Source organism: Mustelus asterias, chromosome 7, assembly GCF_964213995.1.
Source record: "Mustelus asterias chromosome 7, sMusAst1.hap1.1, whole genome shotgun sequence".
Taxonomy (NCBI): Eukaryota; Metazoa; Chordata; class Chondrichthyes; order Carcharhiniformes; family Triakidae; genus Mustelus; species Mustelus asterias.
Genome location: NC_135807.1, coordinates 48,602,893 through 48,621,649, shown reverse-complemented (window position 1 = coordinate 48,621,649; position 18,757 = coordinate 48,602,893). Strand labels below are relative to the sequence as shown.

Here is an 18,757-nt window from a genome sequence, read left to right as displayed (position 1 = left end):
AGTTTAATTAATCCAGATCTAAGTATTTCCAATAGTGAATCAGTTCTTTTCCTTCTCTATGGTGCTCCACCTTTTCACTTCCTCTGCAACTGGGACTGTTACTGGCCAAGAAGACAGCTATTCAATCTGAAAATAAGCCTCTGGTAAATACCGTTCTGTAGCAGGCAACTGGTGTGATTAACTCCCCACAAGTATGACTGGCCCTCCTTATTTTGGGAATGAACTTGTCTCTGATTGCACTTCACCCGTAGCAACCTCCCTGTGAGCTGCCATTGCGGTTCTAAAGAAGCTTTGACGCATTCTTGGCAAACTTAATGTAGGAGTAATTCCACATATAAAAATAACCTGCATGAATAAAATTCTGTTGGATTAGTCGATGCTAATCGCATTCCTTGCATTCTCTGTGTATAGTAATGTTTCTGTTTTCATATTGAATATCAGGATGGTGCTGTATCCATTTCTCATGACCCGGGTTCAATTCCCGGCTTGGGTCACTGTCTGTGCGGAGTCTGCACCTTCTCCACATGTCTGCGTGGTTTTCCTCCTGGTGCTCTGGTTTCCTCCCACAGTCCAAAAGACATGCTCGTTAGGTACATTGGCCATGCTAAATTCTCCCTCTGTGTACCCGAACAGGCACTGGAATGTGGTGACCAGAGAATTTTCACAGTAACTTCATTGCAGTGTTAATGTATGACTACTTGTGACAATAAAAAATAAAATAATAATAAAAAATAATGACCTGGTACAACATTTCTCACGGTGACTCTTTTGCAGGCAGAGTTTGAGTGCATTAATCCAAAGAAGAAGCAAAAAAAGAGAAGATACAGAAACTCGGGAATAGTGAGTTTCAAATTGTGTCAGGTAAGTATTTCATAGTTTTTATTTCCAAGAATCGATTTGTTTTTTTAAATCTGTTTGACATTTTTTACCGTTCCACCTCTAATCATAGAATGCCTACAGTGGCAGAAGAAGGCCATTCGGCCCATCGAGTCTGCACCGACCACAATCCCGCCCTGGCCCTATCCCCATAACCCTATGCATTTACCCCAGCTAGTCTGCCTCACACTATGGGGCAATTTATCACGGCCAATCCACCAAACCTGCACATCTTTGGATGGTGGGAAGAAACTGGAGCACCTGGAGGAAACCCACACAGACATGGGGAGAACGTGCAAACTCCACACAGACAGTGACCCAAGCCAGGAATTGAGCCTGGGTCCCTGGCACTGTGAGGCAGCAGTGCTAACCACTGTACCAGCGTGCTGCCCATAATATGGTTAGTGCACCCCTATCAAGTATTTTCAGTGACCCTCCTTGCCCCACCCAGTCTATACTTATTTTTCCTCACAAACACTAAGTGTGTTTGACAGAGTGTGAAATTTTGAAGATCACTTATAGTACTATGAAAAGTACAGTATTTTCTGCAGACACGAATCAAGCACAGTAGGGCCTGGATTGACTGGTAATTTCAGTTTCAACTGTAATTTTCCCTGCCTTGAACATCGCAATGAGTTGTAAATTGCAGTGCATAACTGACTATTATTTTGGCTTTGATTTCCTCACCTTAATTTGGCAGAACACAGATTAAATAGACCAGTTAAACTGACCTTCCACTCTCATCTGGAAAATAGCTCTATTTTCTTAGAAAAAACCAGAAATGCAACATGCTTTTCAAAACAAGATGGCATTGTTGGGCACTAAAAGTGCCATTACAAAATCCCATGAATATAGTTTTGTGTTTGTAAGAAAAATAGAGCCCAATCCACATCAGGCCGGTCACAACTTGTTCTGTTAAACATCTGAAGCTTAAATCACTCCAGTGCCCTGGTTTATGATTTTTACTTTCTGATGAATATACTAAAAAGAAAATTACTCTTGTTTTACTGTTATCTCTGTACACACATTTTTACATATTCTTCAGTTGCAATGGATTCATTAATTTGAGTGCATTTCCCATTCTTTCTCCCGTGCCAGTTATTTTTGTGCCAGTGAGACAACATTGGCATGATATATTACACCGCCATTACATGTCATTATGTACATTGGGCTTGTGCCTATGAACACCAACAAATTCCCACTCTCAGTATGTTGCTGTGGGAGGTACATTGGGCAGATACATCCCTGCCCGGAAATTTTCACATCATTTTTGTTTTCATGTGTAATCAATGCTCTCAGTTACAATTTGACATCAGTAGTTCTAATTTGGAATTAATTTGATAACATGCTCACTGCTATTCCACACGCTCAGCAACCGATTAAAAATATAAGGAAATTAATTATGTATTAAGTAATAAGACCCCTCATCACCTTCTTGTCGCTCCCCCTCCATCCTCTTGTCGCTCCCCCTCCACTCTCTCATTGTTCCCCCTCCACCTTCTCATTGTTCCCCCCTACCCTCTCGTCATTACCCTCTCCCTCCACCCTCTCCGTCATTACTTCTTTCCTCCACCTTCTCGTCAGTACCCCCCTCCCTCCACCTTCTCGTCATTACCCCCCTCCCTCCCTCTTCTCGTCATTACCCCCCTCTCTCCACCTTCTCGTCATTATCCCCCTCTCTCCACCTTCTCGTCATTACCCCCCTCTCTCCACCTTCTCGTCATTACCCCCTCCCTCCACCTTCTCGTCATTACCCCCCTCTCTCCACCTTCTCGTCAGTACCCCCCTCCCTCCACCTTCTCGTCATTACCCCCCTCTCTCCATCGTCTCGTCATTACCCCCCTCCCTCCACCTTCTCGTCATTACCCCCCTCCCTCCCCCTTCTCGTCATTACTCCCCTCACTCCATCTTCTTGTCATTACCCCCCCGCCTCCCCTTCTCATCATTACCCCCCTCCCCCTTCTCGTCATTACCCCCCTCCCTCCACCTTCTTGTCAGTACCCCCCTCCCTCCACCTTCTCGTCATTACCCCCCTCTCTCCATCGTCTCGTCATTACCCCCCTCCCTCCACCTTCTCGTCATTACCCCCCTCCCTCCCCCTTCTCGTCATTACTCCCCTCTCTCCACCTTCTTGTCATTACCCCCCCGCCTCCCCTTCTCATCATTACCCCCCTCCCCCTTCTCGTCATTACCCCCCTCCCTCCACCTTCTCGTCATTACCCCCCTCCCTCCCCCTTCTCGTCATTACCCCCTCTCTCCACCTTCTCGTCATTACACCCCCTCCCTCCACCTTCTTGTCATTACCCCCCTCTCTCCACCTTCTCGTCATTACCCCCCTCCCTCCACCTTCTCGTCATTACCCCCTCCCTCCACCTTCTCGTCATTACCCCCCTCCCTCCACCTTCTCGTCATTACCCCCCTCCCTCCACCTTCTCGTCATTACCCCCTCCCTCCCCTTCTCGTCATTACCCCCCTCCCTCCCCTTCTCGTCATTACCCCCTCCCTCCCCCTTCTCGTCATTACCCCCCTCCCTCCACCCTCTCGTCATTACCCCCCCCTCCACCCTCTCGTCGTTACCCCCTCTCTCCACCCTCTCATCATTCCTCCCCCTTCCTTCACCCTCTCCCCCTCACCCCAACGTTGGGGGGATGTGATCCTACACACTGGATACATAATCAATTAGGAGTTAGGAAAATTGTGTTTGTATATAGAGTCACATTTTGTTATGTTCACTGGAGGACAACAATTGAAGACAGTGATGTCAGGTGATAACTATCATTTGACATTGCAAGTGTGGTTCAGTGTGAAAATGATAGCTAAATGGTCTGTTCTGTGATAAATGCGATAGAATGATGGACAAATGATTGCGTATGCATGTAAGTGATATCAAATGATGACAATATGATAACAATTGAGAATAATTGGCATCAAATGAAAGCAATTGGTACAAAGAAATCTCAGGTAGAGATGTCAATCTTGGAGAACAGAGATCTTCAACAGTATAGTTTGTCACATCTCCTGGTGGGTGACCTGTTCTGTAGAAAATGGGGAGCAAGATGTTAATACTTTGAGATACCTGAGGGTGGGAAAGATATTGTATAATTGCAATTTATTTATTTCTCAATGTTGCTGCTACAATGGACAGTTTGTCAACAGAGACAATTAATGTTTCCCTTTTTAATTAAAAATTAAGATTGACAATACTTCTCTCTGGTTGAAACAACTGCTTTTTAACAGTTTTTTAAAAATTCATGGGTGATGAGCGTAACAGGCAATATCAGCATTTGTTGCCCACCCCTAGCACATATTAATACTTGGGTAAGAATATTAATTGATGGATTGTGTATAGATCATATTGTTACACAGTAAAATACCTGACATGCTTCTAAACGTTTAATTTGCAGATTGTGAAAGAGTACTCTTTCTTGGACTATATTATGGGTGGCTGTCAAATGAACTTCATTGTGAGTAAATTGTTAATGTAAACTGATCAAAAATATTAGCTGAAGTTTGCACTTTTTTGGGAATGAAAATGAGAGATGTAGAGATTTATTTTAACTCTCAACCTATTTTTTTAATGAGTTGAAATTAATGAATTTATTTTCTGCAACAAATTAATGATTTGGCCTCATTACTTTCAATCCTTGGAGTTTACCTTCATCCTTGATTCTTTTCAGAATTCTCATTGATAATCTCTCCATTCTATCTTTTGGAAGCAATGGTGTAAAATGGAAATAGGGAATAAACTGTGCTCTAAATACAAAGTTTGCATTAATATTGATTAATCAAATGACATCGTCCTGGACAGAAAATCTGGTGATTCAGCCAAAAGTCCATTGACTTTTGATGAGACTTTCTGATTCCGATAGTTATATTTATACATACTGGTGATATTATAAACATACAAACAGATAAATTAGGAGCAGGAGTGGACCACTTGACCCCTTGAACCTGCTCTGCCATTCAATAAGATCATTGCTGATCTGATTGTAATTCAACCCCACATTCATGCCTACCCCAGATAACCTTTCACCCATTTGCTAATCAAGAATCTATCTAGCTCTGGTGGAAGAATATTCAAAAACTTCACTTTACCTTTTAAATAAGAAAGTTCCAGAAACTCTCAACTCTCTGAGAGAAACACATTTCTCCTCATCTCTGTCCTAAATGTGCAACTTCTTATTTTTAAACAATTCTAGATTCTCTGACAAGAGGAAACATCCTCTCCACATCCACCCTGTCAATACCCTTCAGGATCTTAACGGTTTTGATCAAAACATCTCTCACTTTTCTAAACTCTCGTGGATACCAACCTAACCTCTCCAACCTTTAATAAGACAACTTGCCCATTCCTGGTGGTATTCTAGTAAACCTTCTCTGAATTGTTTCTAATGCATTTACATCTTCCCTTAAAGAAGGAAACAACACTGTACACAATGCTTCGGACGTGGTCTTGCCAATGCCCTGTAAAACTGAAGCCCTAATTTTGTATTTAGTGCCCCCCCCCAATAAACAATAGCATTCTATTAACTTTCCTAACTACTCGCTGTAGCTGCAAACGAGTCTTTTGTGATTCATGCACAAGGACATTCTGATCCCTCTGAACCCCTACACCATGGACTTAATTTTCTGCAACAACTTAGATTTCCAGAAGGCTTTTGGTATGGTGGCACATCAAAGTCCACTACATCCACCGGTTCCATTTAGTCTGCAGCAGATGTGACTCTTTCAAAAAGCTCAAATAGGTTTTAAACATGATTTCCTTTCATAAAATCATGTTAACTCTGTCTGATTGCCTTGAATTTTCAAGTGGCTTGCTATAACATCTTTAATAATGGCTTCTAACATTTTTCCGATGACAGATGTTGGGCTAACTGGCCTGTAGTTTCCTACTTTCTGTCTCTATTCCTTTTGAATAAAGGAGTTACATTTGCTATCTCCCAATCTAATGGAACCTTCCCTGAGTTTAGGGAATTTTGGAAAATTAAAATGAATGCATTAACTATCTCATTGCCACTTCTTTCAAAACCTTAGGGTGAAGCCCACCCAGACTTGTGGATTTGTCAGCACAGAGACTCAACAATTTGCTCCATACTATTTTCCTGGTGATTGTAATTTTCCTGAGTTCCTCCCTCCTATCCAATTCCTGATTTACAGCTATAAAAGGAATGTTATTTGTATCCTCTGTAGTGAAGACAGATGTAAAATACCTGTTTAATACATCTGCCATAGCCCTACTTTCCATTATCAATTTCCCAGACACACTTTCTACCTGACCAATGCTTACTCTTTTCTTATTTAAATATCTTTCCTCATATTTGCCTTTATATTACTAGCTCACTTTCTCTCATAGTCTAGTTTTTCTATCCTTTTAGAAGTGTCAACTCTGGCGGGAAAAGCTACTGGCTTTTCCCGCTGAATTTTTTAACATTTTGAAACAAGTGCCAAGGTACCGCCCGGGCATGATCCCACAATGTTATGTTGGTGGGCCAGACTCCGAATGAACCAGCAAATTTGGCTCCTGAAAGAAAGGGCACCCTGATGTAAAACAACAAAACCCAGCAGACACAAACACGTTCCAACCCCACACCCCCCCAGGTGGACATGGAAATCTAGCCCCAGGGGGCAGTGCCAGGGTATCACCTGGCATGATCCTCACCCCCCTGAGTGCTGCACGTACCTGTGTTCCCCTGGCTGGTTCTGTTCATCAGTTCCCCATTTTAACAACCTTGTTGTGAACCCCACCGACCTGATGGCATGCCGCCGAGGGGAGGGGGACTTTCCTATGTGGGGAGGGATGTTACAGTGTGGATGCCTGCTAATTATATTAAAATGTATTCAAATTGGGTTTCCTTCATTGCATCGCAGGAATTCTATTATGTCACTGTAGAGGGGTAGGGACAATCGAGCGGGGAAATCCTGCCAGGGTAAAGGCTGTTTTGGGACTCCCCTCAATTCTCTGCTTCCTCTGTCATTCTCGCCAGCCGAAAATGGGATGGGAAATCCCCCCTCCCCCATAATGCCCTGTCTATCCTTACAGTTTGAAACTAACAGAAATTTAGTTAAATGTAGAAATCCACAAGTTGTTGTCAGTGATCATGATTCCTCCACAGGATGCACTGTTGCAATCTTCAGAGATACAGTCAGCACAGAATCAGTAAATTAGAACATAGAACATAGAACAGTACAGCACAGAACAGGCCCTTCGGCCCACGATGTTGTGCCGAGCTTTATCTGAAACCAAGATCAAGCTATCCCACTCCCTATCATCCTGGTGCGCTCCATGTGCCTATCCAATAACCGCTTAAATGTTCCTAAAGTGTCTGACTCCACTATCACTGCAGGCAGTCCATTCGACACCCCAACCACTCTCTGCGTAAAGAACCTACCTCTGATATCCTTCCTATATCTCCCACCATGAACCCTATAGTTATGCCCCCTTGTAATAGCTCCATTCACCCGAGGAAAAAGTCTTTGAACTCTATCTATCCCCTTCATCATTTTATAAACCTCTATTAAGTCTCCCCTCAGCCTCCTCCGCTCCAGAGAGAACAGCCCTAGCTCCCTCAACCTTTCCTCATAAGACCTACCCTCCAAACCAGGCAGCATCCTGGTAAATCTCCTCTGCACTCTTTCCAGCACTTCCACATCCTTCTTATAGTGAGGTGACCAGAACTGCACACAATATTCCAAATGTGGTCTCACCAAGGTCTTGTACAGTTGCAGCATAACCCCACGGCTCTTAAACTCCAACCCCCTGTTAATAAAAGCTAACACACTATAGGCCTTCTTCACAGCTCTATCCACTTGAGTGGCAACCTTTAGAGATCTGTGGATATGGACCCCAAGATCTCTCTGTTCCTCCACAGTCTTCAGAACCCTACCTTTGACCCTGTAATCCACATTTAAATTAGTCCTACCAAAATGAATCACCTCACATTTATCAGGGTTAAACTCCATTTGCCATTTTTCAGCCCAGCTTTGCATCCTATCTATGTCTCTTTGCAGCCTCCAACAGCCCTCCACCTCATCCACTACTCCACCAATCTTGGTGTCATCAGCAAATTTACTGATCCACCCTTCAGCCCCCTCCTCTAAGTCATTAATAAAAATCACAAAGAGCAGAGGACCAAGCACTGATCCCTGCGGCACTCCGCTAGCAACCTGCCTCCAGTCCGAAAATTTTCCATCCACCACCACCCTCTGTCTTCGATCAGACAGCCAGTTACCTATCCAATCGGCCAACTTTCCCTCTATCCCACACCTCCTTACTTTCATCATAAGCCAACCATGGGGGACCTTATCAAACGCCTTACTAAAATCCATGTATATGACATCAACCGCCCTACCTTCATCAACACACTTAGTTACCTCCTCAAAAAATTAAATCAAATTTGTGAGGCACGACTTGCCCTTCACGAATCCATGCTGACTATCCCGGATTAATCCGCATCTTGCTAAATGGTCGTAAATCCCATCCCTAAGGACCTTTTCCATCAATTTACCAACCACCGAAGTAAGACTAACCGGTCTATAATTACCAGGGTCATTTCTATTCCCTTTCTTAAACAGAGGAACAACATTCGCCATTCTCCAGTCCTCTGGCACCATCCCCGTGGACAGCCAGGACCCAAAGATCAAAGCCAAAGGCTCTGCAATCTCATCCCTTGCCTCCCAAAGAATCCTAGGATATATTTCATCAGGCTCAGGGGACTTATCGACCTTCAGTTTATTCAAAACTGCCAGGACATTCTCCCTCCGAACATCTATTTCCTCCAGCCTATTAGCCTGTAACACCTTCTCTTCCTCAAAAACATGGCCCCTCTCCTTGGTGAACACTGAAGAAAAGTATTCATTCATCACCTCGCCTATCTCTACTGACTCCATACACAAGTTCCCACTACTGTCCTTGACCGGCCCTAACCTCACCCTGGTCATTCTTTTATTCCTCACATAAGAGTAAAAAGCCTTGGGATTTTCCTTGATCTGACCCGCCAAGGACTTCCCGTGTCCCCTCCTAGCTCTCCTAAGCCCCTTTTTCAGCTCATTCCTTGCTAACTTGTAACCCTCCATTGAGCCATCTGAACCTTGTTTCCTCATCCCTACATAAGCTTCTCTCTTCCTTTTCACAAGACATTCCACCTCTTTCGTGAACCATGGTTCCCTCACTCGGCCATTTCCTCCCTGCCTGACAGGGACATACCTATCAAGGACACCCAGTATTTGTTCCTTGAACAAGTTCCACTTTTCATTAGTGCCTTTCCCAGACAGTTTCTGTTCCCAACTTATGCCCCCTAATTCTTGCCTAATCGCATCATAATTACCTCTCCCCCAATTGTAAACCTTGCCCTGCCGTACGGCCTATCCCTCTCCATTGCAATAACAAAAGACACAGAATTGTGGTCACTATCTCCAAAGTGCTCTCCCACAACCAAATCTAACACTTGGCCCGGTTCATTTCCCAGTACCAAATCCAATGTGGCCTCACCTCTTGTCGGCCTATCCACATATTGTATCAGGAAACCCTCCTGCACACACTGCACAAAAACTGCCCCATCCGAACTATTTGACCTACAAAGGTTCCAATCAATATTTGGAAAGTTAAAGTCCCCCATGTCGACTACCCTGTGACCCCCACACATATCCATAATCTGCTTAGGAATTTCTTCCTCCACATCTCTATTACTATTTGGGGGCCTATAGTAAACTCCTAACAACGTGACCGCTCCTTTCCTATTTCTAACCTCAGCCCATCTTACTTCAGTGTGCAGATCCTCCTCGAAGTGCCTTTCCGCAGCCGTTAAACTATCCTTGATTAACAATGCTACTCCTCCACTTCTTTTACCAAATTGACATGAACATCAACATTTTATACACTATTCTTGCTGTAAAAAGAATTAAAAATGTTAAGCCTTGAATGAATTGTAAATAAACTTTAAATGGTGTTCTAAACAATATCTTTGCTCATGAAAAAACTGATTTTGTAAGTGTAGAATGCCATTCTCTTCATTCCATAATAATTTACTGATCTGTAAAATAATTATTTCAGTTTTTCAAGTTTATGATATTTCAGTTTTCACTTTAAAGCCATGTGTGGGTTCCAATCTTTATTTTGCTTTCAGAAAAATAATTGAAAATTGAATTACAATCTGTGCTTTTTACATCCTAATTTTCTGTCAGTGAGAATGCTTCGATCTGAGGCTCTTCAGCCTTCTTGTTAGCTTCACTGATATTGAACACACTGGATCCCTAGTGGATGGTGTCCGATTGAAAGTCAAGTTAAGAATGGGGAAATTGATACTCTCGAGGCTGCTAACCTTTGGTGGGCCGCTTTCTTTGAAGTTAGTGGTGAGTGTAGTTCATTCGCAGCTGAGTGCAAAATGAAAGCCAAATGATTTTTTTTTTGGAAAAGTCATGTGCTTCATACTTGGGCTTGCCAGAGGTGCACTCTGTACTGGGTGCTTTAGACCATGGAAATGTCTAATTGGTAATACCAAATTAATTTGTATTTAATAATTCCACTATTATTGAATAGTAAAGCAAATGACTGTTTGTTTAATTTGTTCTGTTAATTGGGTGGGATGGTGGCACAGTGGTTAGCACTGCTGCCTCACAGCATCAGGGACCCGGGTTCAATTCCTGTCTCGGGTGACTTGTCTGTTTGGAGTTTGCCGCATTCTCCCCGTGTCTGCGTTGGTTTCCTCCGGGTGCTCTGGTTTTGTCCCACACTCCAAAGATATGTGGGTTAGGTTGATTGGCCAAGCTAAATTGCCCCTTAGTGTTAGGGGGATTAGCAGGGTAAATACATGGGGTTACGGGAATAGGGCCAGGATGGGATTGGTGTCGGTGTAGGCTCAATGGGCCGAATGGCCTCCTTCTGCACTGTAGGGACTCTATGATTCTATGAATTGGAAGCATGCTCATTAGAGGGGAAAACTTGAAACAAAAACCAGCTTCAGTTTTTGATCAAATACATGTAGTGCTTAGGGAACAAAAGTTGAGGGGTTCCGCCCATAATTCAACAAACATGAACTCCATTTAACATTGATGGGGCTACATTAATTATCTGTCTTGTGTTTTATAATAATTTCTAGCAAATGTTTTCTTGCTTCTTAATTGCAGGTTGGTATTGATTTCACAGGCTCAAATGGAGATCCTCGTAAACCTGACTCTCTACATTATATAAGTCCTAATGGATTTAATGAATACCTGATGGCAATCTGGTCTGTTGGAATGATCATTCAAGACTACGATACGTAATGCATTCCTGTTTTTTTTTATCAGTCTGGCTTTTTGCCTTTTATTATGCACCCATTTTCTTGGTCTCCTTGGGCTACTCCCAGTTCCTTGCCCTACTCCCAGTTCCTTGCCCTGAGGATGTGTGGATGAACTGATCCCAAAATTTTACCAATGATTTTCCTGTTTTTTTAAAAAAGTGGAAAGTGTGAGATCAGACTTTTGCTTTCTCTTCTTCTATAAAGGAATCTTATTTCTGCTTGGCAGTTCTTTGCAGCTGTTTTTAAAGGTGTCAACCCTTGCATGGGGAGAATGTGCCTACTCCAAACAGACAGTCACCCGAGATTGGAATTGAACCCGGGTCCCTGTCGCTGTGAGGCAGCAGTTGATCATTAACTGATTTAGATACAGAATTGTGAATAATGACTTTATTGTCATTTTTAGTCATTCTAATTCCCAATACAAATTTGAATTTTAGCCGCACATTTTAAAAGAGAAACAACGCAGACTTTATTTTTAGGGTCTTGTGAAATACAAATTTATGTTACAAAATGTTCACGGCAGAGAAACAGGCTATCTGGTCCGAGAGAACCACGCTGTTCTTTATGTTCCACAAGCCTTCTTCACTATTCTGCCTCTAACTCCATCAATATGCGCTTCTGTTTCTTGTTCCCTCATACTTATCTAACATCCTCTTGAATGCATCTACGCTATTTCCTCAACTACTCCTTATGGTACTGAGTTCCACATTCTAAGTATTCTTGGGATAAAATAATACGTCAGTGGTTTAATGGGTAATATATTGGCATGGATTGCAGATTGGCTAGCTAACAGGAAACAGAGTTGGCGTTATGGGTCTTTTCCTGGTTTGCAGGATGTGAGCCACAGGGATCAGTTCTGGGGCCTTAATATTTTATAATTTATATAACTAACTTGGATGAAGGGACTGATGCTATGGTTGCTGCATTTGCCTATGACATAAAGATAGGTAGGAAAGTAAGTTGTGTAGAGGATGTAAGGAGGCTACAAAGGGATATAGGTTAAAGGAGCTGGCAAAAATCTGCAAATGGGAGTATAATCGGTGGCACAGTGGTTAGCACTGCTGCCTCACAGTGCGAGGGACTCGGGTTCGATTCCCGGCTTGGGTCACTGTCTATGCGGAGTTTGCACATTCTCCCCGCATCAGCATGGGTTTCCTCCGGGTGCTCTGGTTTCCTCCCACAGTCTGAAAGACGTGCTGGTTCGGTGCATTGGCCATGCTAAATTCTCCCTCAGTATACCTGAACAGGTGCTGGAGTGTGGAGACTAGGGGGTTTTCACAGTGACTTCATTGCAGTGTTAATGGAAGCCTCCTTAAACTTAATGTGAGAAAATGTGAAATTGTCCGTTTTGGCAGGAAGAATAAAAAATAAGCTTATTAGCTTATTAGTAAAACAGTGTCGAGCTCTGAGGTGCAGAGGGATCTGATTGTCCTAGTGCATGAATCACAAAAGGCTTGTATACAGATATAGTAGGTAATTAGGAAAGCTAATAGAATATTATTGCTTATTGCAAGGAAATTTCCTGTGGCTTTCCTCCAGGTGTTCTGGCTTCCTCCCACAGATGTGGAGATGCCGGCGTTGGACTGGGGTAAACACAGTAAGAAGTCTCACAACATCAGGTTAAAGTCCAACCTTGAACTTTAACCTGGTGTTGTGAGACTTCTTACTGTGTTCCTCCCACAGTCCAAAGATGTGCAGGTTAGGTGGATTGGCGATGGTAAATGCACAGAGTTACGGGGATAGGGCAGGGGGTGGGCCTGGGTAAAATGTACTTTTGGAGAGTTGGTGCAGACTTGATGGGTCGAATGGCCTCTTTCTGCACTGTAGGGATTCTGTGGTACTATGGAATTGATTACGAAAGTAAGGATGTTATGCTTTAGTTATACAGTGCGTTGGTGAGACCACATGTGGAATACTGTGTACAGTACTGGTCTCCTTATTTAAGGAAAGATGTAAATGCATTAGTTGCAGTTCAGAGAAGGTTTACTTGAATAATACCAGGAATGGGCAGATTGTCTTATGAGGACAGGTTGGGAGAGGTTAGGCTTGTGTCCACTCCGGCTTAGAAGAGTAAGAGGTGACTTGATCAAAACCTTTAAGATCCTGAAGGGTATTGAGAGGGTGGATGTGGAGAGGACAGGCCCTATTTTACCATTTTGATTCTAAGTGCTGGGCGGACTAGAAACTGGGAGTGTTTCAGATCCGACTTTTAGACCCGTTCTCAGATGCCCCCTTACGCACTCTGCTTGTAAAGATATCAGTGAGGCCGAATGGCGCTGCACATGGTGGGGTGGGTGGGGCTAAACGCGCCCGAAACCCTGCAGCTCCAATTGGTGCCTCCAACTGCATAAAAATAATAGAAAGCTGCTCCCTTGCCACATCCCTCCTGAGCTGGATAGTGCCTCTCCCTGGCCCCCACAGACATTGCCCCACCCCACAACATTACAGACCCATTATCCTCCCCACACCCCCATCACCCAGACTGATCGCAGGCCCCTCTTCCCCCCCCCCCCCCCCCCCCCCCACTGATCTCAGGCAGAGCGGCAGCGGACTCCCCTTCCTCCCCACTGATCTCCGGCATAGTGGCGGCGGACCCCCCATCCCCTCGATCGCAAGCAGAGAGCTGTTGGACACTCGGCACTTACCACCTCACTAACCCTCACTGCTACTGTGATGACAAGAGAAGTATTCAATACCTGAGGCACAAATGAATGAGTAGATAGAAAGAAGAATGAAGAACATCTGGAAGATACTGCAGGATGTGAGGAAAAGAGGATTCCCCTAATACATGTAGGATCGAACTTTCATTTCTGTCGGTATTGGTATAACTTTCACGCATGCTTCAGCGTAAGGCTGCTCTTTAGGAAGTTCCTGCACCGTGTGCTTCAGCTATAGAAGCTCTGTAGCTTAGACTTCCACTACTTCACTGAAAGAAGATTTGAGTGTATCCATGACCTACTGGTGAGATCTAAGTGTGAGCTGCAGCTTACATTTATACACATTAATAAGCTTTGCACTTCCTCTATCAGTTTGATCCAACTTGGAATTAAGCATCTCATTCTCCCTGGATAGCTTATTACTAGCTGCTTGCAATTGCTGATGCACGTCATCAGTGGGCTCAGTGGAATAAGTGGACAAATTCACCTCTTTATTACCTTCTTCAACACAAAGAGGCAGCAAAGACTTGATAAATATTAATAATAGAGTCAAAGTGCGTAGCAAGATTGAGGACCTCTTTTTCCAACAGATCATCTTCTTCTGCGGATGTTTCATGCACTTGAACTCTTCCCAGCAAGAGCCAACCAAGGTCAAGAAGCTCCTTCTTCTGTGCTGTAACTATTCTGCGATTCTGTACAGATATCCAGAGAAAGAAATCAGATAGGGTAATTTGAAAGTATGTAGGAAGGAAAAAGAAAAAGCATTGTTCTTCTCGTCAAATGATGATACTTAAGTTAAACCCAGGGAGTCTGCACATTCTCCTCATGTCTGCATGGGTTTCCTCCGGGTGCTCCAGTTTCCTCCCACAATCCGAAAGACATGCTGGTTAGGTGCATTGGCCATGCTAAATTCTCCCTCAGTGTACCGGAACAGGCGACGGAGTGTGGTGACTAGGGGTTTTTCATGGTAACTTCATTGCAGTGTTAATGTAAGCCTACTTGTGACACTAATAAATAAACTTATGAGGAGGAATATCTTCTCTCAGAGGGTTGTGAGTCTTTGGAACTCCTTGCCACAGAAAGCTGAGGGTGCAGAGTTTTCATGTATATTTAAGGCTGAGAGAGATAGATTTTTGATCAGTGAAAGATCAAGGATTACGGGGAAAGGGCAAGAAAGTGGACGTGAGGAATGATTCAATGGCTGACCTGACATTCATCTGACATGAATGGTGGAGCTGACTCGAGGGGCCAAAAGGCCTACTCCTGTTCCCATTTCTTGTGGTCATATGGTGTTAAGGAAAGTCATTTTTTTGACACATAAATTACTCTGATTGTATCACACATATATGTTTGGTTATGATTAACCACTAATTTACAACCCAACTTGTGAAATTTCACGTATTGTTAGTTAGCCACATTGTTCTGGGAAATTATTTACCTGTACTATTTTACATTTTAATGTATAGGTTGTGGGAGGGCATGTAGTATATTGTAGAGCTATCTCAATGCTACCCTTTCTGATGGTGAGGTGTAAATGAAGTGCTTCAACATGGCTGTTTGCAGTTAAGAATGTGTGACTCTCTCAGTGCAGTACACAACAGAGTTTTCTGCTTGATTCTAAATGACTTTGATTTTGCTAGTTCTTCCTGATGTCACACTCTGTCAAATGCAGCTTTGATTTCAAGGACAATCTCTTTCAACTCCAGAACTTAGCTCTCTTGTCCATGTTTGGACCAAGGCTGTTAAGAGGTCAAGAGCTGAGTAGCCCTGCTGGAACCCAATGCAAGTTGCCATAATGGAGTCGGTTCAGTGAGACAAGTGGTTTACACCTACTTTTCTTTCTACCAGTGAGAGAATAGAAAGACCTAATGCAAGCTTGGTGGTCTGTGGACAAAAATGGAATTCCAATGTATTCAGAGGTGACCCATGGGGCGGAATTTTATGATCTCATCGCATTCGTTTTTCGGCACGAAAATGTCATAAAATCGGGAGTGAGCTGATTAGCGGGACTGGTGCCTGTTTTTGTGCCCATTCCCATCTTACCAGAAAAAAATCGACACGATCGAGACCCCGTCCAAATCGGGCGAAACGTTAATTTGCACTTTTTTGCATTCACCACAATATAGTTAGCCAGCTTCACTCCCAATCGGCCCAGCTCACCTGTCTTAACGACCTCGTTCGCTGCAGCTGCAACCAGTGAGCAAAACACCTCATGTATAAAAGTCGGCTTCAGACACTGGAGCAGTGAGGGTAAGCAAGGAAGTAGGTCTCTGTTTTCAAAGGGCTCTGTGCTGCGGGGCGGGGAGGTTTGTTTTGTGGTGGCCATGTTGCATGGCACCCCTCTTTTTCCCCGACCATGGCACCCCTCTTTTCCCCCCCCCCTACTGATCTCAGGCAGAGCGGCAGCGGACTCCCCTTCCACCCCACCGATCTCAGGCAGAGTGGCAGCGGACCTCACTTCCCCCCACTGATCTCGGGCATAGTGGCAGCGGACCGCCCCATCCCCTCGATCTCAAGCAGAGAGCCGTCGGACGCTCGGCACTTACCACCTCACTAACCCTCACTGATGGAGCACCCGAATCGGACTTATATGGTGCTCGTCTGTCTCATGCTGATTCTGGATGGGCGAATGCGGTGGTAAAGGGGAAAGTGCTGGTAAAGTTGGGCATGCAGTTCATTAAATCAATTTAAATGCATGCATATGCATTTAAATGGCCATCGTGACTGTTTCGGGCGCGGTCCTGATCGCAGCCATTTTCAGGCCTTGGTAACGGGGGAACTGGTGCGGAGGCGGGTGCGGATTGCGCTACTCGCCTCATGTTCGACTGAAGCAAGTTTTTGTGCCTGAAAACGGACGCGACGCATTGGTAAAATCGGGCCCGATGTTTCCGCTTGTTGGAGAATCTCGAACTCTGTCATTATTTAGATACAATGGGATACTCTTTAGGACAGAGATGAGGAAACTTTTTTCCCCTCTGAGGGTCATGAATCTCTGGAACTCTGCTTCTACTGCCTTTTGAGGAACAGAGTCTTTGGATAATTTTAAGGCAGAACTAGAAAGATTCTTGATTAACAAAGGAGTGAGCAGTTATCAGGGTAGGCAGGAACTTGGTGTTGAGGTTACAATCAAATCAGCCATGATCTTATTCAATGGCAAACCAGGCTTGAGGGGGCTGAGTGGCCTGCTCCTGCTTCTAATTTGTATGTTTGTACATTCACTACTGGCCCTGTTAAACCTCATGTAGCTGACGATTAAGAAACTGATCCAAAGAATTCATCACAGCCTGTGAAAATTCTGCAAATTTTCATATTCAAATCTTCACAAACTCCTGCCAGTTCTTGCATAAATTGTCATACATTAGTTCTCAAGTTAATGTATGTTTTGCAGACCATCTTGATAGGCATTTAGCTTCCGCATTTTGTAGAAATAGTAATTAATTGTGTTCCAAATGGAAATGATTTAATTTTTGTGTGTAATGAGAGGGGTGAATAGGCACCTGCATGAAACACAAGATACAAATTTTAACAGGTTTAATTTTGATTCATGTTTAGCTGTGCGGTTATAGATTTATACAGACCCTATGATACACTTGTTAATTAACCTGTTTTAGTGGGTGGTGGTGAAATGGATTTGGAAATAACGTGGCTCATAAAACATAATCTGACAGATTGATTCCTTCCACACTACAACTGATCTATCAATAGGCTGCATTTTGCTGTTGAACCGTAAGTGAATAAGAACTTGCTGCCAGGAAGATCATTCAATATTTGAAATGTGCAATCTCATAATGCTGAAATTGATACTGTGTGCAATATCAAGTTGGAGCAGTCAGCCAAGCAGTGGGTTTGATGGGCTACTCTCTTGTTGCATGTCTGGTGGACTGTTCACCTAGGAAATAAAATCTGGGACCAATAATAGTTTTGTTGGCTTTTGTGTCTCCCTGTTATTTGGTTATTTGCCAGTTGCTCTGGTGGTTGTTCAGCACCTTCCACTCACATCAAGACTAAGACTTTCCTTTTTGATTTTGATTTGGTTTATTATTTTGTCACATGTATTAACATACAGTGAAAAGTATTGTTTCTTGCGTGCTATACAGACAAGGCATACTGTTCATAGAGAAGGAAAGGAGAGAGTGCAGAATGTAGTTACAGTCATAGCTAGGGTGTAGAGAAAGATCAACTTAATGCAAGGTAAGTCCATTCAAAAGTCTGATGGCAACAGGGAAGAAGCTGTTCTTGAGTCGGTTGGTATGTGACTGCCCCACCCTCCCATACCTGGGAGTGGGTAGGCAGGTAGAGAGAGAGGGGTGATGAGTGCATCATTGGGTTGCACGATGTGGGTGTGGTGCTGCTCAAGGTGAGTTTGGAATTGGGATGATTGGGGGAATTTGCAGGATGTGGATCCTGTTTCTTCCTGATGAAGCTCAGCGCAGGAAGGGTGGAGGGCAGTCTTACTGTTTGGAGGGGTGTTGAAGCCCTTAATACGCTGCTTAAGGGCCTTATCTGACCACCACGGATGGGAAACATACCATACAGGGAGACTGCACAGCACAGCAAAACCTATTGGGTTTTCCTGCAGCATCTTCAGGTTAGGGATGCCTTAATCTTGGGCACTCTATGCCTGATCAAAGGACTCTGCATTGGGAAGGGGGAGCCTGCTGAAAAACTTTTCTTCCGACTCCCCTCACCTCACCAAAGAGTGACCCCCCCACCCTTATCAACCGCATCTGTCCATATTTCCCTCTCTCTCTCTCCAGGGATACATCATCAATCCCTGTTGAAGACCTGAATGTTGTACCGACAGTGGCCACATTGTTGGCATAGGAGAGCTGCCAATCTCCAATTAGGTGGCTTAGTTACGTGGGAGGCCCGATACTGCCCAGGTAAATGGCTGGATACCTGATGATTGCATTGGCCTTCCCAGAGAGAAGCGGCAAAGGGTTCCAA

At 43.9% G+C, this 18,757-nt stretch overlaps 1 protein-coding gene across 2 annotated transcripts in view; it reads left to right on the top strand.

Annotated features, from left to right (window-relative positions):
* LOC144495695 (copine-3-like) overlaps nt 1-18,757 on the top strand; it is a 94,780-nt gene that overhangs the window by 60,389 nt on the left and 15,634 nt on the right. The window contains exons 9-12 of one of the 2 annotated variants that reach the window (XM_078216019.1): nt 111-143; nt 775-861; nt 4,281-4,340; nt 10,999-11,132. In XM_078216019.1, coding sequence (XP_078072145.1) covers nt 111-143; nt 775-861; nt 4,281-4,340; nt 10,999-11,132 — 314 coding nt within the window. The remainder of the gene's footprint in view (nt 1-110; nt 144-774; nt 862-4,280; nt 4,341-10,998; nt 11,133-18,757) is intronic. The other variant, XM_078216020.1, reaches the window with a different exon arrangement.